The 21678-nt window shown below is 45.1% G+C and overlaps 1 protein-coding gene and 1 long non-coding RNA gene across 7 annotated transcripts in view; one reads left to right on the forward strand and one right to left on the reverse strand.

The window, feature by feature from the left end:
- The first annotated feature begins 1154 nt into the window (after positions 1 to 1154).
- On the forward strand, positions 1155 to 21201 carry LOC122457933. Of its 2 annotated transcripts, XR_006277694.1 has the most exons (4): positions 1155 to 1360; positions 3205 to 3329; positions 19437 to 19620; positions 19882 to 21201. It is a non-coding gene; the product is annotated as an uncharacterized LOC122457933 (long non-coding RNA). The 2 variants fall into 2 exon arrangements; XR_006277695.1 differs by lacking the exon at positions 19437 to 19620 and having other exon boundaries at positions 1160 to 1360.
- Positions 2027 to 21678, reverse strand: part of THSD1 (thrombospondin type 1 domain containing 1) — a 46481-nt gene continuing 26829 nt past the window's right edge. For all 5 annotated transcript variants that reach the window (XM_038387896.2, XM_043504453.1, XM_043504454.1 and 2 more), the window contains 2 exons: positions 19936 to 20094; positions 2027 to 3635 (listed from right to left, as the gene is read on the reverse strand). In XM_038387896.2, the coding sequence (XP_038243824.1) occupies positions 2239 to 3635; positions 19936 to 20094 (1556 nt within the window). In that variant the 3' untranslated portion in view covers positions 2027 to 2238. The remainder of the gene's footprint in view (positions 3636 to 19935; positions 20095 to 21678) is intronic.

Below are 21678 nucleotides of genomic sequence, written 5' to 3' on the forward strand. Positions count from 1 at the left end.
CCCACTGAAGTCAGTGGGGCTCTATGAAGGTGAAGGGATCTGCCTGCGCATTGTAAATTGCAGGATCTGAGCATATATTTGAAATATTGAGCATTTCCAAATTTAGCTTTTCACTGGAATGTGGATTACAAGTTACCAGGGGACGAGCTGCTGAAAGGGAAGCCTGGCACTATGAGGATGGAGTAGTTTAAAATTGTCAGGTCTCTCTCCCCTACCCCAAACCCTCCCTTTTCAGTCCCCATCTGAGGCTTCTTTTATTTTCTTTGTTTTCTCCATTAATGTATTCCTTCCACCTGTTTTCTCTATACCTCTGAAGAGTCTGTTATTCCAATAAATGGCTGGAGTAAAGAACCTGAGTCAAATTGGCCTGCCTGCCACTGTTTGCATCTCCAGTGTGTGCAGTGACTTCGCTAAAAGCGTTGAACAAGTGCAGCAGTGTCCGATCCCATTTGTTTAATATCCTCTGGTGAAATAAACACACCTATGGAGAAGGTTCTCCACGAATCAACAGACATAGACAAGTTCATTTCCTTTTTCCTTTTGTTTGCAAATTGTATCTTAATTAAATAGACATTTTGTTCCATGGGTTTTGTTCATAATTTATTTGCATCTTGCTGTAGTATCTGTCAACTTGTTTAAGCAAAAATAAAAAGACAACATTTAATAAAGGGAAAGAGCATTACAATGAAGGAGAGAAGGTAAGAGGGCTTTCACTGGCTTCTACAGGTGGGTAGAATACTGCAACAACAGTTTTTGCAAGTACTCAAATTTGTTAATGAATTGATCACACTAACAACCCTCTTCTGTTTATTTTCTGCAATGCTTTTCTGTTCCTTTCCACATGTTTGTGCAGTCTCAAGCTTTTCTGGCACCAATAGTATCAGAAAGCAAATGGCGAAGTCTTGTCTGTGAGGAATCACAAAAAACAAATTGTAAAAAAGTACTTACTCCAGAATTGCTCATGCTCTCCTCATCTAATCAGGTAACACAAAAAGCACCACATGACTTATCTGACCAGTTACAACCAATCAACACAGTTCAATAGTGTGATGAGGTGTGTCAATGCTGCACTGGGCAAGCAGGGGTAACCAGTCACTTTGGACCCAAGAGGTCACACCCTCTCGCCTCTGCTGCACATGCTCCAGTTGGAGGGAGTAGATAAAAGGGAACATCTCACTCCAGTCCTGGCTGCCAGAGGAGGAAGATGGATGTGCGTTGCTGGCTCCTGCTGAGGTACTGCCAGCCTTCCCGATTACAGAATCAAGTCTCCCTGACTAGATTATGAGGGATTCCCATTTATGGAGGCTGATGGAGATGTCAAGCCTCTGCCTGGGAGGACAAGCCCAAAGTGGTCTTAGAGGTAGGAAGTGACTGAGGGAATATATTGGGAGCTGATACTTGAATCCTGAAGAGGGAGACTGCAGGCTTCACAGGGTCCTGGGTCAGAACCTGGTGGAGCAGGGTGGGCTCGGCCCTGGCAAGTGTTTATTACTGCTAAAGACCCCAGCTATGGACTAGTTAGTCTGTCCCCTCCCCACCCGGGGGCCGAAGCCCTGTTTGTGATTATTTGTCCCAGCCAGGAGGCTCAAGAGCTATAGATGGTTCGTCTGTTCAGTCTCTCCCTGTGGGCCAGAGCCTCTGATTGTGTTTGTCTGGCCCAGCTGAGAGTCCTGATGACTGTGTGGCGGAGTGTATCAACCCCACATTGGGCAAGCTGGGGCACCCACCCTCCAATGGATGCGCAGAACCCCATGATAAATAGTAAATTTTAAAGATATGCTGAAAACTGTTTACAACCTAGGTTAAAAAACCTGTGAAACAATTCATTAAATAGTGTTGAACAACAGATGTTAGAGGATATCATGCTCTGCTGGTGGATGGTCCACAAGCAGAAAAAGAGGCTAAATTGACTGGATTCATGATTCAGTATAAATTATTCATTGAGCAATGCTCTTTTTAGCGATCTATAAAATAAAATCTGTCCAATTTCCTCTGTGTCACACTATCATTTCCATTTGCTTTCCCGGGGGGGGTGGGTGGGTGTGTATTAAACAAAACAATGACATCAGAGCCCTTTCTATTAATTAAAAAGGAATGCATGCTCACAAGTCAAGCCATAGGATTTCCCTCCTGCCCCAAACAGCTGGAACCTGGTTTCCATTATTGCTTTTATTATAAACCAACAGGTTTTGCAGCTCTTCTCTCATACCCCCGCCCTACAGTGTTGCAATGAGTCATTCAGATCACCAGTTTCTCAATACTTAAAGTACTTGTTTCATCTTCTTCATTGGAACCAAAATATCCAGGCAGATCAATCATCCATTGCTCCGATTCTGTTAAGCCAAAAGAATTATTATCGTAAAAGGCAAATTCAGGGTCTGTGGGGAAGCTCTGGCATTTGTCCTTTCTGTACTGGAGAGGGCTTAGAGCACTGCCTCGCTGGTAATTATCTTTCAGAGTTGAGATGGGTTCTTTCCTCAAAGTCCCTCGATAGTTTTGCGAAGGGCCCCTCCTATTTCTGTTTGGCTCTAGTTTGTCAGCTCCTGCTACTTGGCCTGCAGGCTGACGGTCACTGATCAGATCTGGCCTCCTCACTGGAGGGCCCCCTTTGTGGCGGTATTTTGTGCCATAGCTCAGTGGTTCACAAGTTAACAGAGTGCAAGGCGACTGGTCAAACTTTTCAGAACTTGGATCAGCATCTTTAGATGTCGGCCGGGACTTGTCTTCCAGTGCTTGACCCCACGTTCTGGTCCTGGAGCTATAAAGAGGAATCTGCCGTGAGGTAAGAGTGGACATGCTCCGTTCCCTATAGGGCCTGACCTTTTTAGTTTCATGGAAACTGGCTGTTCTTCTGAACTGTGGGTTTCTGTGACAGCCTCTCTCCAATGGCTCCCCTTTCTTATCTTGGTATTTCAGGTGAGCTCGTCTAATGAGGGTTTGACTAGGGCTTGTTACAGGATTGGCCTGTGACAGTACAGAGTCCACCCTAGAATTAGATTTTTCCCTAGGGAATTTGAGATGACTGACTGGCTGATCCAGAAATGGAGATTTGATCCTGAATTTGTGTGCAGCAGCCTCTTCCTGGTTTTCTGTGCCCAGGGGAAGCACAGCTGTGGCATCGATAATGGTGTCAGTCAGAGGCGTCTGAGATACATGATACACCTTTGTGGTTTCAGTCAGGCCTTTCTTCTTCATCTCTTTCAGCTGTTGCTGTGCAAGGCGATAGCTGAAAATTGGAGGAATTATTTTTTGAGCATTTGACTGAAAACTGTCACTGACAGAGGTGTCTTCTTCTTGAGCAAACTGAAGGCTCCTCCTGCAGGTCAAAGGTATATTAACAGGCTCTCCAGCATGCGCTGAAGGCGCTTTGGTGCCCTCGGAAAAGCTCTCCTGCTGCTTGCCGGCTTGACAGATGTTTTCTTCATCTGAGTTCTTGTGGAAGCTGGGTGAATGGACAGAGTTACGGCGCACAGAGGTGCTGCACTTCTGAGCTCTGCAGAGCTTCCTCCACAGGGTGATGAGAACAGTGGCTAGGATTATGAACAAGCACAAGGAGATGCCAGTGATGGTGACTACATTATTAGCTTTCTGGTCCTCTTGGTGCTGTACAGAAGGAGGGGATGTAGGCTTTATAACTGTAACAAAGAGTGAACACATTCTGTTATCAAAGTTGCATTTTCATTGGACATTTGGAGTTATAGATAAGATATTTTACAATTAAGAAAAAGAAAATCAATGAATAAAATACATTAAATTGTCTATTTGCCAGCATGTCCCTAGCTCACGTCTGTCATCTTCAGATAAAAGCGGATAAACTTTGGTTTGCAGCAGCAAATCCACCTACTTTATATTGAGTGTGCTGCAGACCTCCCTACCTTTTAAGCTTCATTTGCTACCTACCTTTGCTAGTCTCACCTCTTTTCATGATGGCAGAAGAATATTTTATACTCCTGACCCTAATGTTAGGTTTGAGTTTCACAAATCCAGTGAGAAGCTTTTTGCAAGAGTTGGTAGGGTTTCTATGAAAGGAGCAAGCACATAGAGGCAGTGTGACCAGCTGGAGGGGATGTCAGGCTCTGCCATTGGTCTGCTAGCTGACCTTGGGCAAGTAACGTCACTACCTGTGCCTCAGTCTCCCTATCTGTAAAATAGGGATAAAGATACTTGCCCTTTTTGGAATAATACTTGGAAATCTACAGATGAAAAGTGCTATCCAGGAGTTAACAATTTGCTACTGGAATTGATATATTAGGTCAGCCTATTGGTTAGGTCAACCCAGCAATTAAAATTATTTTTCAACTGATTTTAGGGTTTGTGAAAGATATTTGTTCCCCTCGTGCCAGGCAGATCCCCAATGTGAAAGGTAAGTGGCTTGACAGCCCTGAGGTCTGGAGAGAAAATGGACAGCATAAGCAGTGGCAGTACAAGTTTTCCCACGTTGCCCTGAGACTGTTTCTCAGACTCTCACCCAGTGTTTCACCTGTGGGAGTCAGACAACTGAGTATTCTCCATGCCCATTCAGTTCTGGGCTAAGAAGGGGTCTTGGTTTTTTTGGTATTGATATTTGTCTGTTATGAACCGGAGATGGACTTTCAAGAGAAATCCTGGTAACAATACTTTGCACAGCTATAGTGAGGTTCTCAAAGCATTTTACAAACATTAATTAAGCCTCACAGCACACCTGGACAAGTATTCTACCCATGTTACCAGAGAATAAACCAAGGTGCAGAGAGACTGAGTGATTTTGCCCAAGCTCACCAGCAAATCAATCATAGTCAGAGAACCCCAAAATCCTGGCTCTGAATCTACTTTTCTAGCCATTAGACAATACTCCTAGCTTAGATTTTTATTTAGTGCCTGTTACCGTGATGTCCAAGCACTAATTTCTTATAGGCCACTAAACAGTTTTCTGATGGTAATGTTCAATTGTTACTGCCCAGACCTGGATAGAAATCAGTAATCTAAAAGTGAAAGGCTCAGGTATCCCTTTACCAGTCCCTCACCCCATCCAGTATCCACTCTAAACATTTACATGTATGTTACGGAGTGTCCACCATATAAATTCCCAGAATGCTTTTCAGTGTTCCACAATGACTGCTCAACTAACTGCAGTGTACATGCAGAATTCATACTGCAGTCACCAAACCACATGTATACTCCCGAATTCAGGAAAACACTTTTTCCTTCCCACGCCCTTTGTAAAATGCCACCTGGATAATTAGCTTGTTGTTTATAGTATATTTTTGGCTCAACAGATCCATAAGGAATGCACCTGCAGGGTGGCATGGTCACTCATTCAGGAAGTCTGGCAGTTCATTTTAATAACATGTACATTCATTTCCAGATGTAAAGTCAAAAAAGCTGTACTCAGTTGGTCACTAGAGGCTCACTGTCCAAGTAGCACTACAAAATTCTTAGAGTCACACGGTGGGAGGTGTGAGGAAAGATGATGCCATCGGAAGAGAAATAAGACCAGAATTTGGCCAAGTGTGGCTGTGGTTGTGATTGAAACCCATGGAGTTACTCCAGATTTATACCAGTGGAAAAGAGAAAAGAATCTGGATCTGAATGGTTTAGTTCCATTCATTTTTTCCTTCTCTCCTTACTTTCTTTTCTCACTCCTGTTTGTTGATCTTTTCTATTTATTTCTGCTTCCCCTCTTCAGCCCTTCCACCAGGGTTCCAACCCTCTGTGCTGGCTTCTGTTACACTTGCTCCATCTACTGGACTAACTAATACAAATACAATAATGCTGAAACACTCTCCTAGCCTTGGTCTACACTAGGCGTTGAAGTCGAATTTAGCAGCGTTAAATCGATGTAACCCTGCACCCGTCCACATGACTAAGCCCCCTTTTTTTTTTTTTTTGACTTAAAGGGCTCTTAAAATCGATTTCTTACTCCACCCCTAACAAGGGGATTAGTGCTGAAATCAGTTTTGCTGGGTCAAATTTGGGGTACTGTGGACGCAATTAGACGGTATTGGCCTCCGGGAGCTATCCCAGAGTGCTCCATTGTAACCGCTCTGGACAGCACTCTCAACTCAGATGCACTGACCAGGTAGACAGGAAAAGGCCCGCGAACTTCTGAATTTCAATTTCCTGATTGGCCAGTGTGGCAAGCTGCAGGTGACCGTGCAGAGCTCATCAGCAGAGGTGACCATGATGGAGTCCCAGAATCGCAAAAGAGCTCCAGCATGGACCAAACGGGAGATATGGGATCTGATCGCTGTATGGGGAGAGGAATCCGTACTATCAGAACTATGTTCCAGTTTTCGAAATGCCAAAACATTTGTGAAAATCTCCCAGGGCATGAAGGACAGAGGCCATAACAGGGACCCGAAGCAGTGCCGCGTGAAACTTAAGCAGCTGAGGCAAGCCCATCAGCAAACCAGAGAGGCGAATGGCCGCTCCATGTCAGAGCCCCAAACATGCCACTTCTATGATGAGCTGCATGCCATTTTAGGGGGTTCAGCCACCACTACCCCAGCTGTGTTGTTTGACTCCTTTAATGGAGATGGAGGCAACACGGAAGCAGGTTTTGGGGACAAGGAAGACGATAGCTCACAGCAAACAAGCGGAGAAACCGGTTTTCCCGACAGCCAGGAACTGTTTCTCACCCTGGACCTGGAGCCAGTACCCCCCGAACCCACCCAAGGCTGCCTCCCGGACCCGCCAGGTGGAGAAGGGACCTCTGGTGAGTGTACCTTTTAAAATACTATACAAGGTTTAAAAGCCAGCATGTTTAATGATCAATTTGCCTTGGCATTCATGGCTCTCCTGGATATACTTCCAAAGCCTTTGCAAAAGGTTGCTGGGGAGGGCAGCCTTATTCCATCCACCATGTAGGACACTTTACCACTCCAGGCCAGCAGCACGTACTCAGGAATCATTGTAAAACAAAGCATTGCAGTGTATGTTTTCTGGTGTTCAAACAACATCCGTTCTTTATCTCTCTGTGTTATCCTCAGGAGAGTGATATCATTCATGGTCACCTGGTTGAAATAGGGTGCTTTTCTTAAGGGGACATTCAGAGGTGCCTGTTCCTGCTGGGCTGTTTGCCTATGGCTGAACAGAAATGTTCCCCGCTGTTAGCCACGTGGTGGGGGGAGGCAAAATGCGACCTTGTAATGAAAGCACGTGCTATGTATGTAATGTTAACAGCAAGGTTTACCGTGAAAGCGTGTACCCTTTGTTCTATAAAATATCCTTTTAAATACCACTGTCCCTTTTTTCCCTCCACCAGCTGCATGTGTTTCAAGGATCACAAGATCTTCTCCTTCCCAGAGGCTAGAGAAGATTAGAAGGCGAAAAAAATGCACTCGCGATGAAATGTTCTCTGAGCTCATGCTGTCCTCCCACACTGACAGAGCACAGATGAATACATGGAGGCAGACCATGTCAGAGTGCAGAAAAGCACAAAATGACCGGGAGGAGAGGTGGTGGGCTGAAGAGAGGATTGAAGTTGAAAGGTGGCGGCAGCGTGATGACAGGAGGCAGGATTCAATGCTGAGGCTGCTGGAGGATCAAACTAGTATGCTCCAGCATAGGTTGAGCTGCAGGAAAGGCAGCAGGAGCACAGACCGCCGCTACAGCCCCTGTGTAATCAACCGCTCTCCTCCCCAAGTTCCATAGCCTCCTCACCCAGACACCCAAGAACACGGTGCAGGGGCCTCCGGCCACCCAGCCACTCCACCCCAGAGGATTGCCCAAGTAACAGAAGGCTGGCATTCAATAAGTTTTAAACTTTTAAAGTGCTGTGTGGCCTTGTCCTTCCCTCCTCCAACACCCCTCCTGGGCTACCCTAGTAATTATCCCCCTATTTGTGTGATGAATTAATAAAGAATGCATGAATGTGAAGCAACAACGACTTTGCCTCTGCAAGCGGTGATCGAAGGGAGGTGGGGAGGGTGGTTAGCTTACAGAGAAGTAGAGTGAACCAAGGGGTGGGGGGTTTCATCAAGGAGAAACAAACAGAACTTTCACACCATAGCCTGGCCAGTCATGAAACTGGTTTTCAAAGCTTCTCTGATGCGCACCGCACCCTCATGTGCTCTTCTAACCGCCCTGGTGTCTGGCTGTGCGTAACCAGCAGCCAGGCAATTTGCCTCAACCTCTCACCCTGCCATAAACGTCTTCCCCCTCACTCTCACAGCTATTGTGGAGCGCACAGCAAGCAGTAATAACTGTGGGAATATTGGTTTTGCTGAGGTCTAACAAAGTCAGTAAACTGCGCCAGCGCGCTTTTAAACATCCAAATGCACATTCTACCACCATTCTGCACTTGCTCAGCCTGTAGTTGAACAACTCCTGACTATTCTTCAGGCTGCCTATGTATGGCTTCATGAGCCATGGCATTAAGGGGTAGGCTGGGTCCCCAAGGATAACTATAGGCATTTCAACATCCCCAACGGTTATTTTCTTGCCTGGGAAGAAAGTCCCTTCCTGCAGCTTTTGAAACAGACCAGAGTTCCTGAAGATGCGAGCGTCATGTACCTTTCCCGGCCATCCCACGTTGATGTTGGTGAAACGTCCCTTGTGATCCACCAGTGTTTGCAGCACTATTGAAAAGTACCCCTTGTGGTTTATGTACTCGCTGGCTTGGTGCTCCGGTGCCAAGATAGGGATATGGGTTCCATCTATGGCCCCACCACAGTTAGGGAATCCCATTGCAGCAAAGCCATCCACTATGGCCTGCACATTTCCCAGGGTCACTAACCTTGATATCAGCAGATCTTTGATTGCGTGGGCTACTTGCATCACAGCAGCCCCCACAGTAGATTTGCCCACTCCAAATTGATTCCCAACTGACCGGTAGCCATCTGGCATTGCAAGCTTCCACAGGGCTATTGCCACTTGCTTCTCATCTGTGAGGGCTGCTCTCATCTTGGTATTCTTGCGCCTCAGGACAGGGGAAAGCAAGTCACAAAGTTCCATGGAAGTGCCCTTACGCATGCGAAAGTTTCACAGCCACTGGGAATCGTCCCAGACTTGCAACACTATGCGGTCCCACCAGTCTGTGCTTGTTTCCTGGGCCCAGAATCGGCGTTCCACTGCATGAGCCTGCCCCATTAGCACCATGATGCCCACGTTGCCAGGGCACATGCTTTGAGAGAAGTCTGTGTCCACGTCCTCATCATTCTCGTAACTGCACTGACGTCGCCTACTCGCCTGGTTTCGCTTTGCCAGCTTCTGGTGCTGCATATACAGCTGGATAATGCGTGTGGTGTTTAATGTGCTCCTAATTGCCAAAGTGATCTGAACGGGCTCCATGCTTGTCGTGGTATGGCATCTGCACAGAAAAAAAGGCACGGAACGATTGTCTGCTGTTGCCCTGACGGAGGGAGGGGCGACTGATGACATGGCTTACAAGATTGGCTTACAGGGAATTAAAATCAGCAAAGGGGGTGGCTTTGTGAGAAACTGAATGGCTGCCTCAAGGATAGAACTCAAAACTGGGTTTTAGACCGTTGATTTCAGGGAGGGAGGGAGGAGAAAATGAATACAAAACAAATCTGGTCTATTTCTTGTTTTGAGCCACTTCATCTATTTTTATACATCTTGCTGGCAGCAGACTGTGCAGTACAACCGCTAGCCATCGTCGCCTCCTGGGTGCTCGGCAGAAGACGGTGCAGTATGATTGCTGGCCATCATCTTCTGCTGGCTGCAGATTAAAAGACAGTGCACTGCCGGTAGGACTCAATCGCCATGAGACGAAACAAGGGAAATGACCTGGCTGAGTCACTCCCATGTTTGCCCAGGTGCCTGGTTAAAAGAGCACCCAGGACTACGTTGACGACAGCTACCAGTCATACTGCACTGTCTGCTGCCAAAAGGCAATAAACAGCTGCTGTGTAGCAATGCAGTACCACGTCCGTCAGCACCCAGGAGACATATGGTGACGGTTAGCTGAGCAGGCTCCATGCTTGCCGTGGTATGGCATCTGCACAGGTAACTCAAGAAAAAGGCGCAAAACAATTGTCTGCCCTTGTTTTTACGGAGGGAGGGAGGGAACGGGGGCCTGACGATATGTACCCAGAACCACCCGTGACAATGTTTTAGCCCCATCAGGCACTGGGATGTGTACCCAGAATTCAAATGGGCAGTGGAGACTACGGGAACTGTGGGATAGCTACCCACAGTGCAAAGCTCCGGAAGTCGACGGTTGCCTCGGTACTGTGGACACAGTCCGCCGACTACATGCACTTAGAGCATTTGTGTGTGGACACACACACTCGACTGTATAAAAATGCTTTCTACAAAACTGACTTCTATAAATTCGACCTAATTTCGTAGTGTAGATGTGGGAGTTGGAGACTATCAAATGTTCTAAGGAAGAATTTGTCAATGGAAGATAGCAGAATTTGGCAGAACATAAAGCTACCCCACGGGTCATGAGTAACGAAGTAAACAAGATTATATACAGGTTGGGAATTTGGCTACACTACAAAGCTAATAGCATGAGAAGCGACTTCTAGTTTCCAGCACAGCAGAATAATGAAACACTAAGATAAGGACATTGGATAATGAATTGTAAAAAGGATAAACAACTATCGTATATATATGACTGTATAATCAGAAATAAAATGCTTTTACCAGCAACTGTCTCAGTTGTGCTGCAAGCCAGACTGCTAACAGCGACAAATGGTGACCCCGACGTGATAGAATTCCGTGAGTTCGTCACCACGTCCGGAGTAAGAAATAGCAGGGACCGCCGCTGCCGGTGTCCTCAATTTAACGGAGGAACCGGGACGCCCAATTGAGGCGAGGGAGCTCCCCACTATTAAAGGTGAGCAGCAGGGGACATCTCTCATAATGGGAGTCGCAGCATCTGCAGATGAGCAGGCCGTATTCAAGGTCTTAAGCAATCTGCTCAGTAACCAGGAAGAAAAATTTTCCCCGGAAGCGCTTCAAAAACTGCTTCGGTGGGGAAGGCGACGGGGTTTTTTGGTTACTGCAAAGAATGTATTTGATTTTTCAGTATGGAAGGCGTTGGGGGAGGACATGTGGGATTCAGTGGGTGTTGGGAATAAAGAGGCTATTGCGTTAAGCCCTACCTGGCGAATAGTTCATCGAGCCGTTACAAATGCGGCGGCTCAGGCTGGAGCCCGTATCGCGCTACGTGAGGCGCTTGGGTCGCCCCCTAAAGGGGTGTTCCCGGCTGGGGCGCGAGACTTTTTTGGGAAAACAACACCCACGATCCCCTTGGCACTCCCAGAGGCTGGTGAAGTGCCACTACCTGGAGATGCCGATTGCTCCGGTAATGAAGAACCAATGGCAGTGGATCAATCGGTTTCAGAGGGACAATCTCCCCAGGGCAAGGTTGTTTCTGTGCCTGAGAAATCCGGGCTATATCCTTCGGTGGAGCATCCTTCGGTTTTACCGTCGGCCCCTGTTGCACCGGTTCGGATTACTGATTTGCCTGAAGGGGGAGAATTTGATAATCTGACACAGGAACAAATAATTCGCCGTTTGTACAAGGAGGGCAGTAAGGCTCAGCAGATAATGGATGAACTGGATCGAAAGGAGGGTAGACCAGCGGGATCATCACAGTCACAGTTATTGAAACAGCTACGGGATCAAGGCATACCAGATCCTTCGCAGTGGCCTCATGTTTGCAAATTATGCGGATATTATGACTGTACGGAACATCTCACATCGGAAGGAGCCTTGACGACAACAGCAGAGGAAGACTACCGTAAACTTTTGAATCCTATTACGCGACCGGTCCGACCAAAGGCAAAGCCTCTGCCGCCTGAGTACTCTCCGGTCAAACGAGAACAAGGGGACAGAGGGAGAGGGGTGATTTGGAGAACAGAGGGAGAAAGGAGAGAAGGATCCCCTGATCCGATTAAGAGGTAGCATGGGTTGATAAAGGATGCTATTATTGAAGGGGAATTCTTGGATGCTATGCCAGCTACGTTCCCAGTTTCAGTATCACAGACCGGGGCTAGAACATGGGTACCGTTAGATTGGAAACTAATGAGGGAAGCCCAAAAGGCTATTATGGCATATGGGCTAAAAAATCCTTATGTACAAGCATTATTGGAGCAAATGTTTTCGGGGCAGGCTATGTGTCCTTTTGATGCACAAAAATTTGCTGACATGCTATTAACACCCACACAGAAATTGTTATGGAAAGATTCGTGGAAAAAGAAGGCTGAGCATGCGGTAGTGACTAATTTAGATAAACCCTAGGGCGACCCTCTCCAGGCAGCAACATTAGACATGCTGTTGGGAGAGGGGCGATTTGAAGATCCTCAGGTACAGGCGCGATTGGTACCCCAAATATTACAACAGTCTCAACTTCTAGCATTGGAGGCATTTAAGGAGCTCCCTGATTTGGGCACCCCTTCACCCCCATATTTAAAAATCACGCAGGGTATGGGCGAATCCTTTGCCCTCTTCTTGGATCGTCTAAGAACGGCATTGGATAGGGCCCCTAATTTAACACCAGAAGCCCGATCGGCGCTAGGATTAGATTTAGCTCTCCAAAATGCTAATCCCACGTGTAAGAAGATTTTGGTGACTTTGCCAAAATCAGCCTCCCTAGTCGATATGATTGAAGCCTGCACTCGTGCCCCCTTGGTGGAGGAGGAGGATAAGGCAAAGATTCATGCACGCGCCTTGGCGGTAGCCTTGAATACATCCAAGCCGAATTGGTGAAAGGGAAGGGAGGGGGCGTGTTATCAGTGTGGCATGATGGGTCATTTAAAACGAAACTGCCCAAAGAGAAGGGCACAAACGCAAAGCGGCTCACCCCCTGCCCCTTTTCCTGGGACCTGTAATCGATGTGAAAAATTCGGCCACAGGGCCATGGAATGCCGCTCTCGGTTTAAGAAGGATGGAACCCCATTGCAGGGGGCGGGAAACGCCTCGCGGAGCGCCAACCGGCAGGGCATGAGGACAAACAATACTCCGGCTGCTTGGATGGCCTCCGCGCGGCAACCGCCGGCAGTGCCGGAGTTGATTTGGCCACCGCCACCGACTTTACATTAGAGAATGATGAGGTAAAACTTGTCCCTTCTGTGGCCTCTGGACCGCTGGGGCATGGGCTAAGTGCGTTATTGATTGGCAGATCATCTTCTTCCCTTAGGGGGCTCTTTGTGCTTCCTGGGCTGATTGATGCTGATTACACAGGGAACATAGGGATTATGGTACGGGCACTTTGCCCGCCCATTACGATTATGGCCGGAACGAAAATTGCACAGCTAATACCTTTCTGTGCGACTGTTCCCTCTGCATTACCTCAGGTGAGAGGGACCAGTGGGTTTGGGTCCTCAGACTCTACGCCACTGACAACAGCATTTGTTCTATCAATCGGAAGGGACCGTCCTACATGTGTAGTTCAATTCAGAGGCCAAGATGGCTTTTTCTTTGAGCACCGAGTTCTTATTGATACAGGAGCGGATGTTACGGTGTTGCCCCTGCATGCATGGCCATCGGCATGGCCACTGCAGCCAGTAACCACACCCCTTCAGGGTATCGGTGGGCAACGTAATCCCATGTTGAGTGAATTCTTTATTAACATTACTGATGTCACTGACCATACATTGATGGGGTCGGTTCGCCCTTATCTTGTTGATACAACTATTTGGTTATTGGGGAGAGATTGTTTAAGTCAGTGGGGAGTCATGATTAGCTCTCCGCCTTTCTAGTAGCGGCCACTGAGGAGCGGCCAACCCTTGCATTATCCTGGTGTTCTGATGAGCTGATCTGGGTCGCTCAGTGGCCGCTGCCAACAATTAAGCTTGCCGCGTTAACGGAATTGGTGGCTGAACAAGTAAATCTCGGCCATCTGGAACCCTCCGTTAGTCCATGGAATACGCCTGTATTCACTATTCTTAAAAAATCAGGGAAATGGCGTTTATTACAGGACTTGCGTGCCATTAACGCCATCATAGTCTATATGGGCTCCTTACAACCTGGCCTACCTGCCCCGTCTATGCTCCCATCTGAATGGCCGTTACTTATTATTGACTTAAAGGATTGTTATTTTACCATTCCTTTGCACCCAAAGGACAGAGAACGCTTTGCCTTCTCTGTCCCGACAGTAAATCATGAGGCTCCTGCCCTTCGATACCAATGGAAGGTTTTGCCTCAAGGAATGAAAAATTCACCCACAATCTGTCAACTTTTTGTTGCATGGGCTATTCACCCTATTCGAACAAGGTATCCCCACTGGAAAATATATCATTATATGGATGATTTTTTGTTTGCGGCTCCTACAGCCTTTGAACCCTCTGTTATTACATTGATTACTTCCCAATTAGCGCAAGCAGGTCTTGTAGGGGCCCCGGAAAAGGTTCAAACCCAACCTCCCTTTTTATATTTGGGTCTTCGGGTTACTGATCATACAGTACGTCCTCAACATTTGACATTTTCACCTCATGTCCAGACACTATATGATGCTCAGAAATTACTGGGTGAACTTCAGTGGCTTCGCCCACTTTGTGGTATCACAAATCATGATATAGCCCCTCTCCTTCCTCTTTTACAAGGGGGGAGAAGTCCCGGGGATAAACGACAATTATCAGCACAACAGCGGGAGGCATTACAACGAATTGGTCAAAAGGTTGGAAATGGTTATTCGGGCAGATACAAAGAAAATCTGCCCTTTGTGGTAGCAGTTTTTAGTTTGGATTTAGTATTGGAAGCATTGTTATTTCAATGGGATGAGAAGGATAGAGATTCGTTAATAGGGTTAGAATGGATATTTCCACCCTGTAAAAATATACGGACGGTGACTTCCAGAGTTGAAGCTATAGCTATGTTAATAATGCAAGCACGAAAAAGAGTAACTACCATGACAGGGACTGATCCGCACCAGATTTTGTTACCCTTTTCCAAAATGGTTATTACACAATTGTTGATGCATGATACTATGTTCGCCATTGCCTTAGCTGATTATCAAGGCCAATTGAGCTGTCACTACCCGCCCCACCGTCTCTTTTCCTCCCCTCTGCAACTAGAAAGACACCTTATGAAGCAGGAAAGACCGGTAAAAGGAATAACGGTGTTCACTGATGCGGCGGGACGAACGGGAACCGCGGGGATGGTATGGTGGGATGGATGTGTTTGGGCCCATAAAAAGATTATTAGTGAAGGATCAGTGCAGATACTAGAATTTTTGGCCATACTTATGGCCTTTGAAAATTGGAGCAAAGAACCACTCAATGTTATAAGTGATTCCAAGTATGCTGTGGGTGTGGTGAATAAGTTGGAGAGAGCGATGCTTGGAAGAATTCACAACCCTAGATTACAACAAATACTTTTGCGTCTTTGGCATCGACTTGATGGGAGAAGGGACAGATATTTTGTGGGGCATTTAAGAAGCCACACGGGCCTACCGGGATACTTAAGTATAGGGAATGAGCAAGCAGACACTCTAGTAGGATCCGTGGTGGTACCGAATCAATTTGAGCAAGCCCGTCTATCTCATGAGTTCTTCCATCAGTCGGCAAGAGCTCTTACTCGACAATTTTCCCTACCCATATCTCAGACCCGGAGTATTGTGGCCTCATGCTCAGAATGTAACAAACTAGCCCCTGCTTTTCCTATTGGGGTCAATCCCCGAGGCTTAGAAGCATTAATATTATGGCAATCAGATGTTTCTCAATATAATCCGTTTGGAAAACAGAAATATGTTCATGTATCTATAGATACTTTCTCTGGGGCTATTTGGGCCACGCCCCATGCTTTCACCAGTAGTAAGGATGTAATCAAACATTGGCAGGCATGTTTTGCAGCGCTAGGTGTGCCAAAAACAATAAAAACAGACAATGGAGCTGGGTATATTGCTAGGCATACGCAAGCCTTTTTGCAATTGTGGGGAGTAAACCATAAAATGGGTGCCGGGGAATTCGACAGGCCAGGCCATTGTTGAGCGCACTCATGCTACTTTAAAAGGAATGTTAGATAAGCAATCACGATGTGGGGAGGATGCTATACTGCAGACTCCCGCTGGGCGACTAGTGAAGGCTATATATGTATTGAACTGGCTCCAACCTATTAACGCTGTTGATAACAGTAATAATGTTCCAATACAAAAGCATTTAGGGGGAACAGGGATGGAAAAGGAGCAGGAAAAACCAAAGGTAAAGTGGTTCGATTATGCCTCTCAACAGTGGAAAGGACCGGTACCGTTATTAACCTGGGGTCGGGGTTATGCTTGTGTCTCCCTTGGCGCAGGTCCTCGGTGGATACCCGCAAAGTGGGTCCGGCCCTGTATTACAGAATCAACGAAGGATGAAACTACTGCTTCTATGGATAATCCTATGGCCGCTATGGCTAGTCTCGTCTCTGCTTACACGCATTGATCCCCGTCAGAACGTATGGGTCACCTGGGCGAATCAGACAGGGCAATCTTCATTTTGTTTATCTATGGCAACACCCGCGAACCCTTTTAGTACGTGCCTTATAGGTTATCCGAGTATAGATTTAAATGGATATCGAGGGTACGTTAGCAATGATAGTGTCCTTCGCTCAAGTGATTTTAATGATACTAATATTAATAATACTTGTTATTGATTATATAATGGGACACCAGGGCAACAGTGCTCGGGGGTTGCTTGGAGTTTATTGCAAGGAACGCTAATAAATTTATTAAATCAATCACTGCTTAACCCACCCCAAGAACTCACATTATTAGGATCCTTACCCGCAACAATAAACGATACTCATAATCATTCAATGGGGTGCATTGAATTAGGTGGACAATTCCATGTATTGTATTCTCAATATGGGTGGAAAATGAATGTTTCTATGTTTTCTAATATGCAAAATATTACGCCAATTGCCTCCTTTGTGGCGGGAAATTATTGTCAGCAAGGAGGGGCCAACCTAGGCTTACAATTGCCACAAAAGGGTATATGGAATAATGGATCAGCAAAGGCATTACCACCAGGAACCTTTCTTATTTGCGGAAATTGCGCATGGCAGGGTATCCCTAGTTTTCCCATGGGAGGGCCATGTTATTTAGGCCACTTGATACTGTATGCACCTAACCGTAATATGATTAAACACCAAAGCCATCGCACTAGGCGAGCATTGAAGGACTTTACCCCTGATTGTATGGATACAATAACCTTTTGGGATACTCCTTCAAAAATATTTGTGGCATTTCTTGCCCCTGGTGTCGCTAGTGTAAAGAGTTTAGTTGATTTAGAGAAATTGGCTTGTTGGAGTATTAAGCAATTTAATCTAATCTCAGAAATATTAACTGCTTTATTAATGGATGTAGATAGTATTCGTCATGCGGTATTACAAAATCGTGCTGCAATTGATTTTTTGCTTTTAGCCCATGGGCATGGATGTGAGGATTTTGAAGGTATGTGCTGTTTTAATTTGTCTGACCATTCTCATTCCATCCATGAATTACTAGCACAGTTAGAACAAAATCTTCATAAATTAACAAAGGAAACCAATCCCTTATGGGATTGGTTGTCTAAATTTGGATGGCCCGGCTGGCTAACTTTGTTGTTGCATATTATAATAATAATGGGATTTTGTATTTGTATTTTTTGCTTATGTGGTCCTTGTATAATCCAATGTATGCGTTGGGCTATATCTCGCATGGTTTCTGCTGCCTTTAAAAAACAAAAAGGGGGAGGTGTGGGAGATGGAGACTATCAAATGTTCTAAGGAAGAATTTGTCAATGGAAGATAGCAGAATTTGGCAGAGCATAAAGCTACCCCACGGGTCATGAGTAACGAAGTAAACAAGATTATATACAGGTTGGGAATTTGGCTACACTACAAAGCTAATAGCATGAGAAGCGACTTCTAGTTTCCAGCACAGAAGAATAATGAAACACTAAGATAAGGACATTGGATAATGAATTGTAAAAAGGATAAACAACTATCGTATATATATGACTGTATAATCAGAAATAAAATGCTTTTACCAGCAACTGTCTCAGTTGTGCTGCAAGCCAGCCTGCTAACAGCAACATGTAGACATACCCCTAGATGGACCAGAGGCACAGCAGAGGATGGTCTGACGCTATTATTTACAGAACAAGGTCAGCAGTACCCAGAGCTGGAGCACAATGTGAAAACATCTTTTAAATTCTACACAAGTTGAAATAATTCAGGCATAATTCTGTAGTGGCATAAATCTGATTTTGGAGCAGGAAGATCAGAAAACAGGTGTAAGGATAATTTGGCAGGGACACAGTAAGCCAGTACAACTTGCACAGCTGAGACATTCTGTGGGTATACAAAATGGGTGCACATTGATTTATGCACAGAGGGAAAGAGTGTAGCACAAACAATGTTTCAATGTTGATAAATGCAAAGTAATGCACATTGGAAAACATAATCCCAACAATACATATAAAATTATGGGGTCTAAATTAGCAGTTACCACTCAAGAAAGAGATCTTGGAATCATTGTGGATAGATAGACATCCACTCAATGTGCAGCAGCAGTCAAAAAAGCGAACAGAATGTTGAGAATCATTCAGAAAGGGATAGATAATAAGACAGAAAATCTCATTGCCTCTATAAAAAAATCCATGGTATGCTCACATCTCGAATACTGTGTGCAGATATGGTCGCCCCATCTCAAAAAAGATATATTGGAATTGGAAAAGGTTCAAAAAAGGGCAACAAAAATGATTAGGGGTATGAAATGGCTACTACATGAGAAGAGATTAATAAGACTGGGACTTTTCAGCTTGGAAAAGCGACAGAGGTCTACAAAATCATGACTGGTGTGGAAAAAGTAATAAGGAAGTGTTGTTTACTCCTTCTCATAACACAAGAACTAGGAGTCACCAAATGAAATTAATAGGCAGCAGGTTTAAAACAAACAAAAGGAAGTATTTCTTCACACAACGTACAGTCAACCTGTGGAACTCCTTGCCAGAGGATGTTGTGAAAGCCAAGACTATAACAGGGTTCAAAAAAGAACTAGATAAGTTCTGGGAAGATAGGTCCATCAATGGCTGTTAGCCAGGATGGACAGGGATGGTGTGCCTAGCCTCTGTTTGCCAGAAGCTGGGAATGGGCAACACGGGATGGATCACTTGATAATTATCTGTTCTGTTCATTCCCTCTGGGGCACCTGGCATTGGCCACTGTTGGAAGACAGGATACTGGGCTGGATGGACCTTTGGTCTGACCCAGTATGGCCGTTATGTTCTAAAGGAAGTGTAGCAGATGACTGTTACACTTGGGAGAATGGGAGTCAATAATGTGGGTTTGCAGGCCCAGATAAAAATCCTAAGGGCTGACTAACAGGAAGTACTTGGCACCTGACACACCAGACCCCATATGGCGCGCTCTCTCTCTCTCTCTATATATATGGCTATACATACAGTTAATATATTATCCATCTGTTCCACACAAACTTCCGGTTTTATCGTATTTGAAATACATTTTCATTATGGCAGTATATATATTTTTCATATTAAAAATCTCTCTCCTCTGTTCAGAAGCTAGTGATAAAGCTGGACTGTCTGTGTGACTCTTTACTGGCTTCCTTTGCCTGAGCAACTGGGACAGGATAAGCCAGCCCAGATTCATCCCTATTGTGACCAGTGACCTCTCCCGCAGCCCATCCCCAATACTCCCTTCTTTGTTGGCAGATGTGATGCCAACGTGGAATCCACCTCTATGGTATGAGTGTTCCTGGACCAGCCAGGCTGCCTGTATTTCTCTATCCCCAGCAAACACACAGATGGACAGTACTGCATGGGTTTTCATCAGCCAGTTGGTGGAATTTACTCCAGGGATCCTGGCTACAATGTAGTTAATGGGAGTTTTCCATTGACCTGAATGTGGCCAGGATTTCATCCCCAGTGAATAAGAAGTCACAAGGACTGGTTTAAATGCTTTCGTTTCTCAAACCTATTATAATATGCACTTTGTTTTTTCCAGAGAAAGCAGACACATGTCAAGGAGAAAAGCTTTAAAGAAAGCAGGACCACATACTAGAACATTCCTCTAGAGAGCACAGCGAAATCTCTTTCAGTGTCCCAACACAGCCTGGTTTTGCTGGCAGCGATGTAAGACATTCTCTGTGTCGCTCACGGACACCATCCCCACAGGTCACACTGCAAGGACTCCAGGGCTGCCACAGGCTCCATGTTTCTGTGGATACATGAGATCACAGCAATGAGGAATGCAGCCAGACTCATTTCATCTTACAGCAAAGCTTTCAACTATCCCTCCTTTATATAGAAAATAATCAACCCCAACTCTGCAATTGTAACCCTGCAAAGTAAATAGCTACCGGGGCCTGCGCCTGCTCCCATCAGAGTCAGGGGCAATGCTTCCATCACCTCCAATGGCAGCAGGATTGCACTACTAGTCTGTTAACTAAGGCCAGCAGGATATGCCTTGTACAACAGCAAATAGAAATGAATCCACAAGTCTTTCTAATGGCTTAGCAGTTTAGGCATTTATAGGGTCCAGTTCCTACCTTGTGTATGCTGGTTTTAATTAGCATCACTATTGATTTCAGTGGGGTTACCCCTGATTTAGACTGCTGGGAGAGGAGTCTGAGGCCCAAAGGGACTATTGAAAAAGCACTGTTGGTTTCTCTCCTGTTATCTTCATAGCACACAAATTATGTTATTGAACCACTAGTTTAACAGTTTTTTAGAAGTCCTAATCTTTTATTGTTTGAGGGGGCACTCAATAAGGAGTTTTAGGATGAAAATTCAAGTTTTTTTTTTAAGGGGTCAAGGTTCAAGGCAGAATGCATTTTCATTATTTTAAATGCAACAAAAGCAGTTTTTTGTTTGAATTTCAATATCCTCTTGCTGTGTTCATAACTCAAACTTTACAGCACTGACAATCCAGAAGCTGAAAGTGACTGTGCCTGCCAATTTTTGAATGCTATAAATAACATTTGGAAAGAAAAAAACAGCAACATCCTTAAACTCCAATAAAATTAATTAGACCTGGTGCAATTTTTTGGAGAGACAGAACAATGTGTGATAGATATCTTGGGATTGTCCCCATTAAATATTATTAGTTGGCTTATAGGAATTGATTTGATATGGACCAGAAATAAAACCATTAAACTCATTATTTTCATTATCTAGGAGGAGTAAAATGCAAAAAGTAAAACCACATAAATGATGGGAAAGTAAGTTAGGGTTTTTTTTAATTCTCTCTCTTTAATAATTCTGGTGTTGCTATTACTAATACAGGTCATGACATTTGGTTTTAATTACATGATTCTTAACCTCATAGTGTCCCCATGACTCTTGCTTTAACCCCTGATTCATGAACTGTTTACACAAATCTAAAGAATGTGATTGTATGACAGAGATGGAGGTTATGGTACATTAGGTGTGGTATTGTTCATGCTGTGTTATTACTTGCAAAGGACCAAAGGGGAAAAATGCAACTGTATTTAAATATGAGGCTTTTAACTGCTTTGGGCCCCAATCCTGCAAATACTTGCAAACATGCCAACATCAGTAAATTTACACAGGTGAGTAGTCCTACTGAACTCAGGGATTACTTACATGCGTGAAGTTACTCACATGCATAAATGATTGCAAGATTGGAGCCTTAGATTATCAGCTTACACTTGTCACAGAGGCATATAAAAGAGAGTGTCATGCATGTGTGCTAGATACACGTTGGTTTTACCCCTGTTAATCTCATTCAGTTATAGGACCAGATACTGCAAGATGTTGAGCTCCCCAATTGCTGTTCACT

Source organism: Dermochelys coriacea, chromosome 1 (assembly GCF_009764565.3).
Source record: "Dermochelys coriacea isolate rDerCor1 chromosome 1, rDerCor1.pri.v4, whole genome shotgun sequence".
NCBI lineage: Eukaryota > Metazoa > Chordata > Testudines > Dermochelyidae > Dermochelys > Dermochelys coriacea.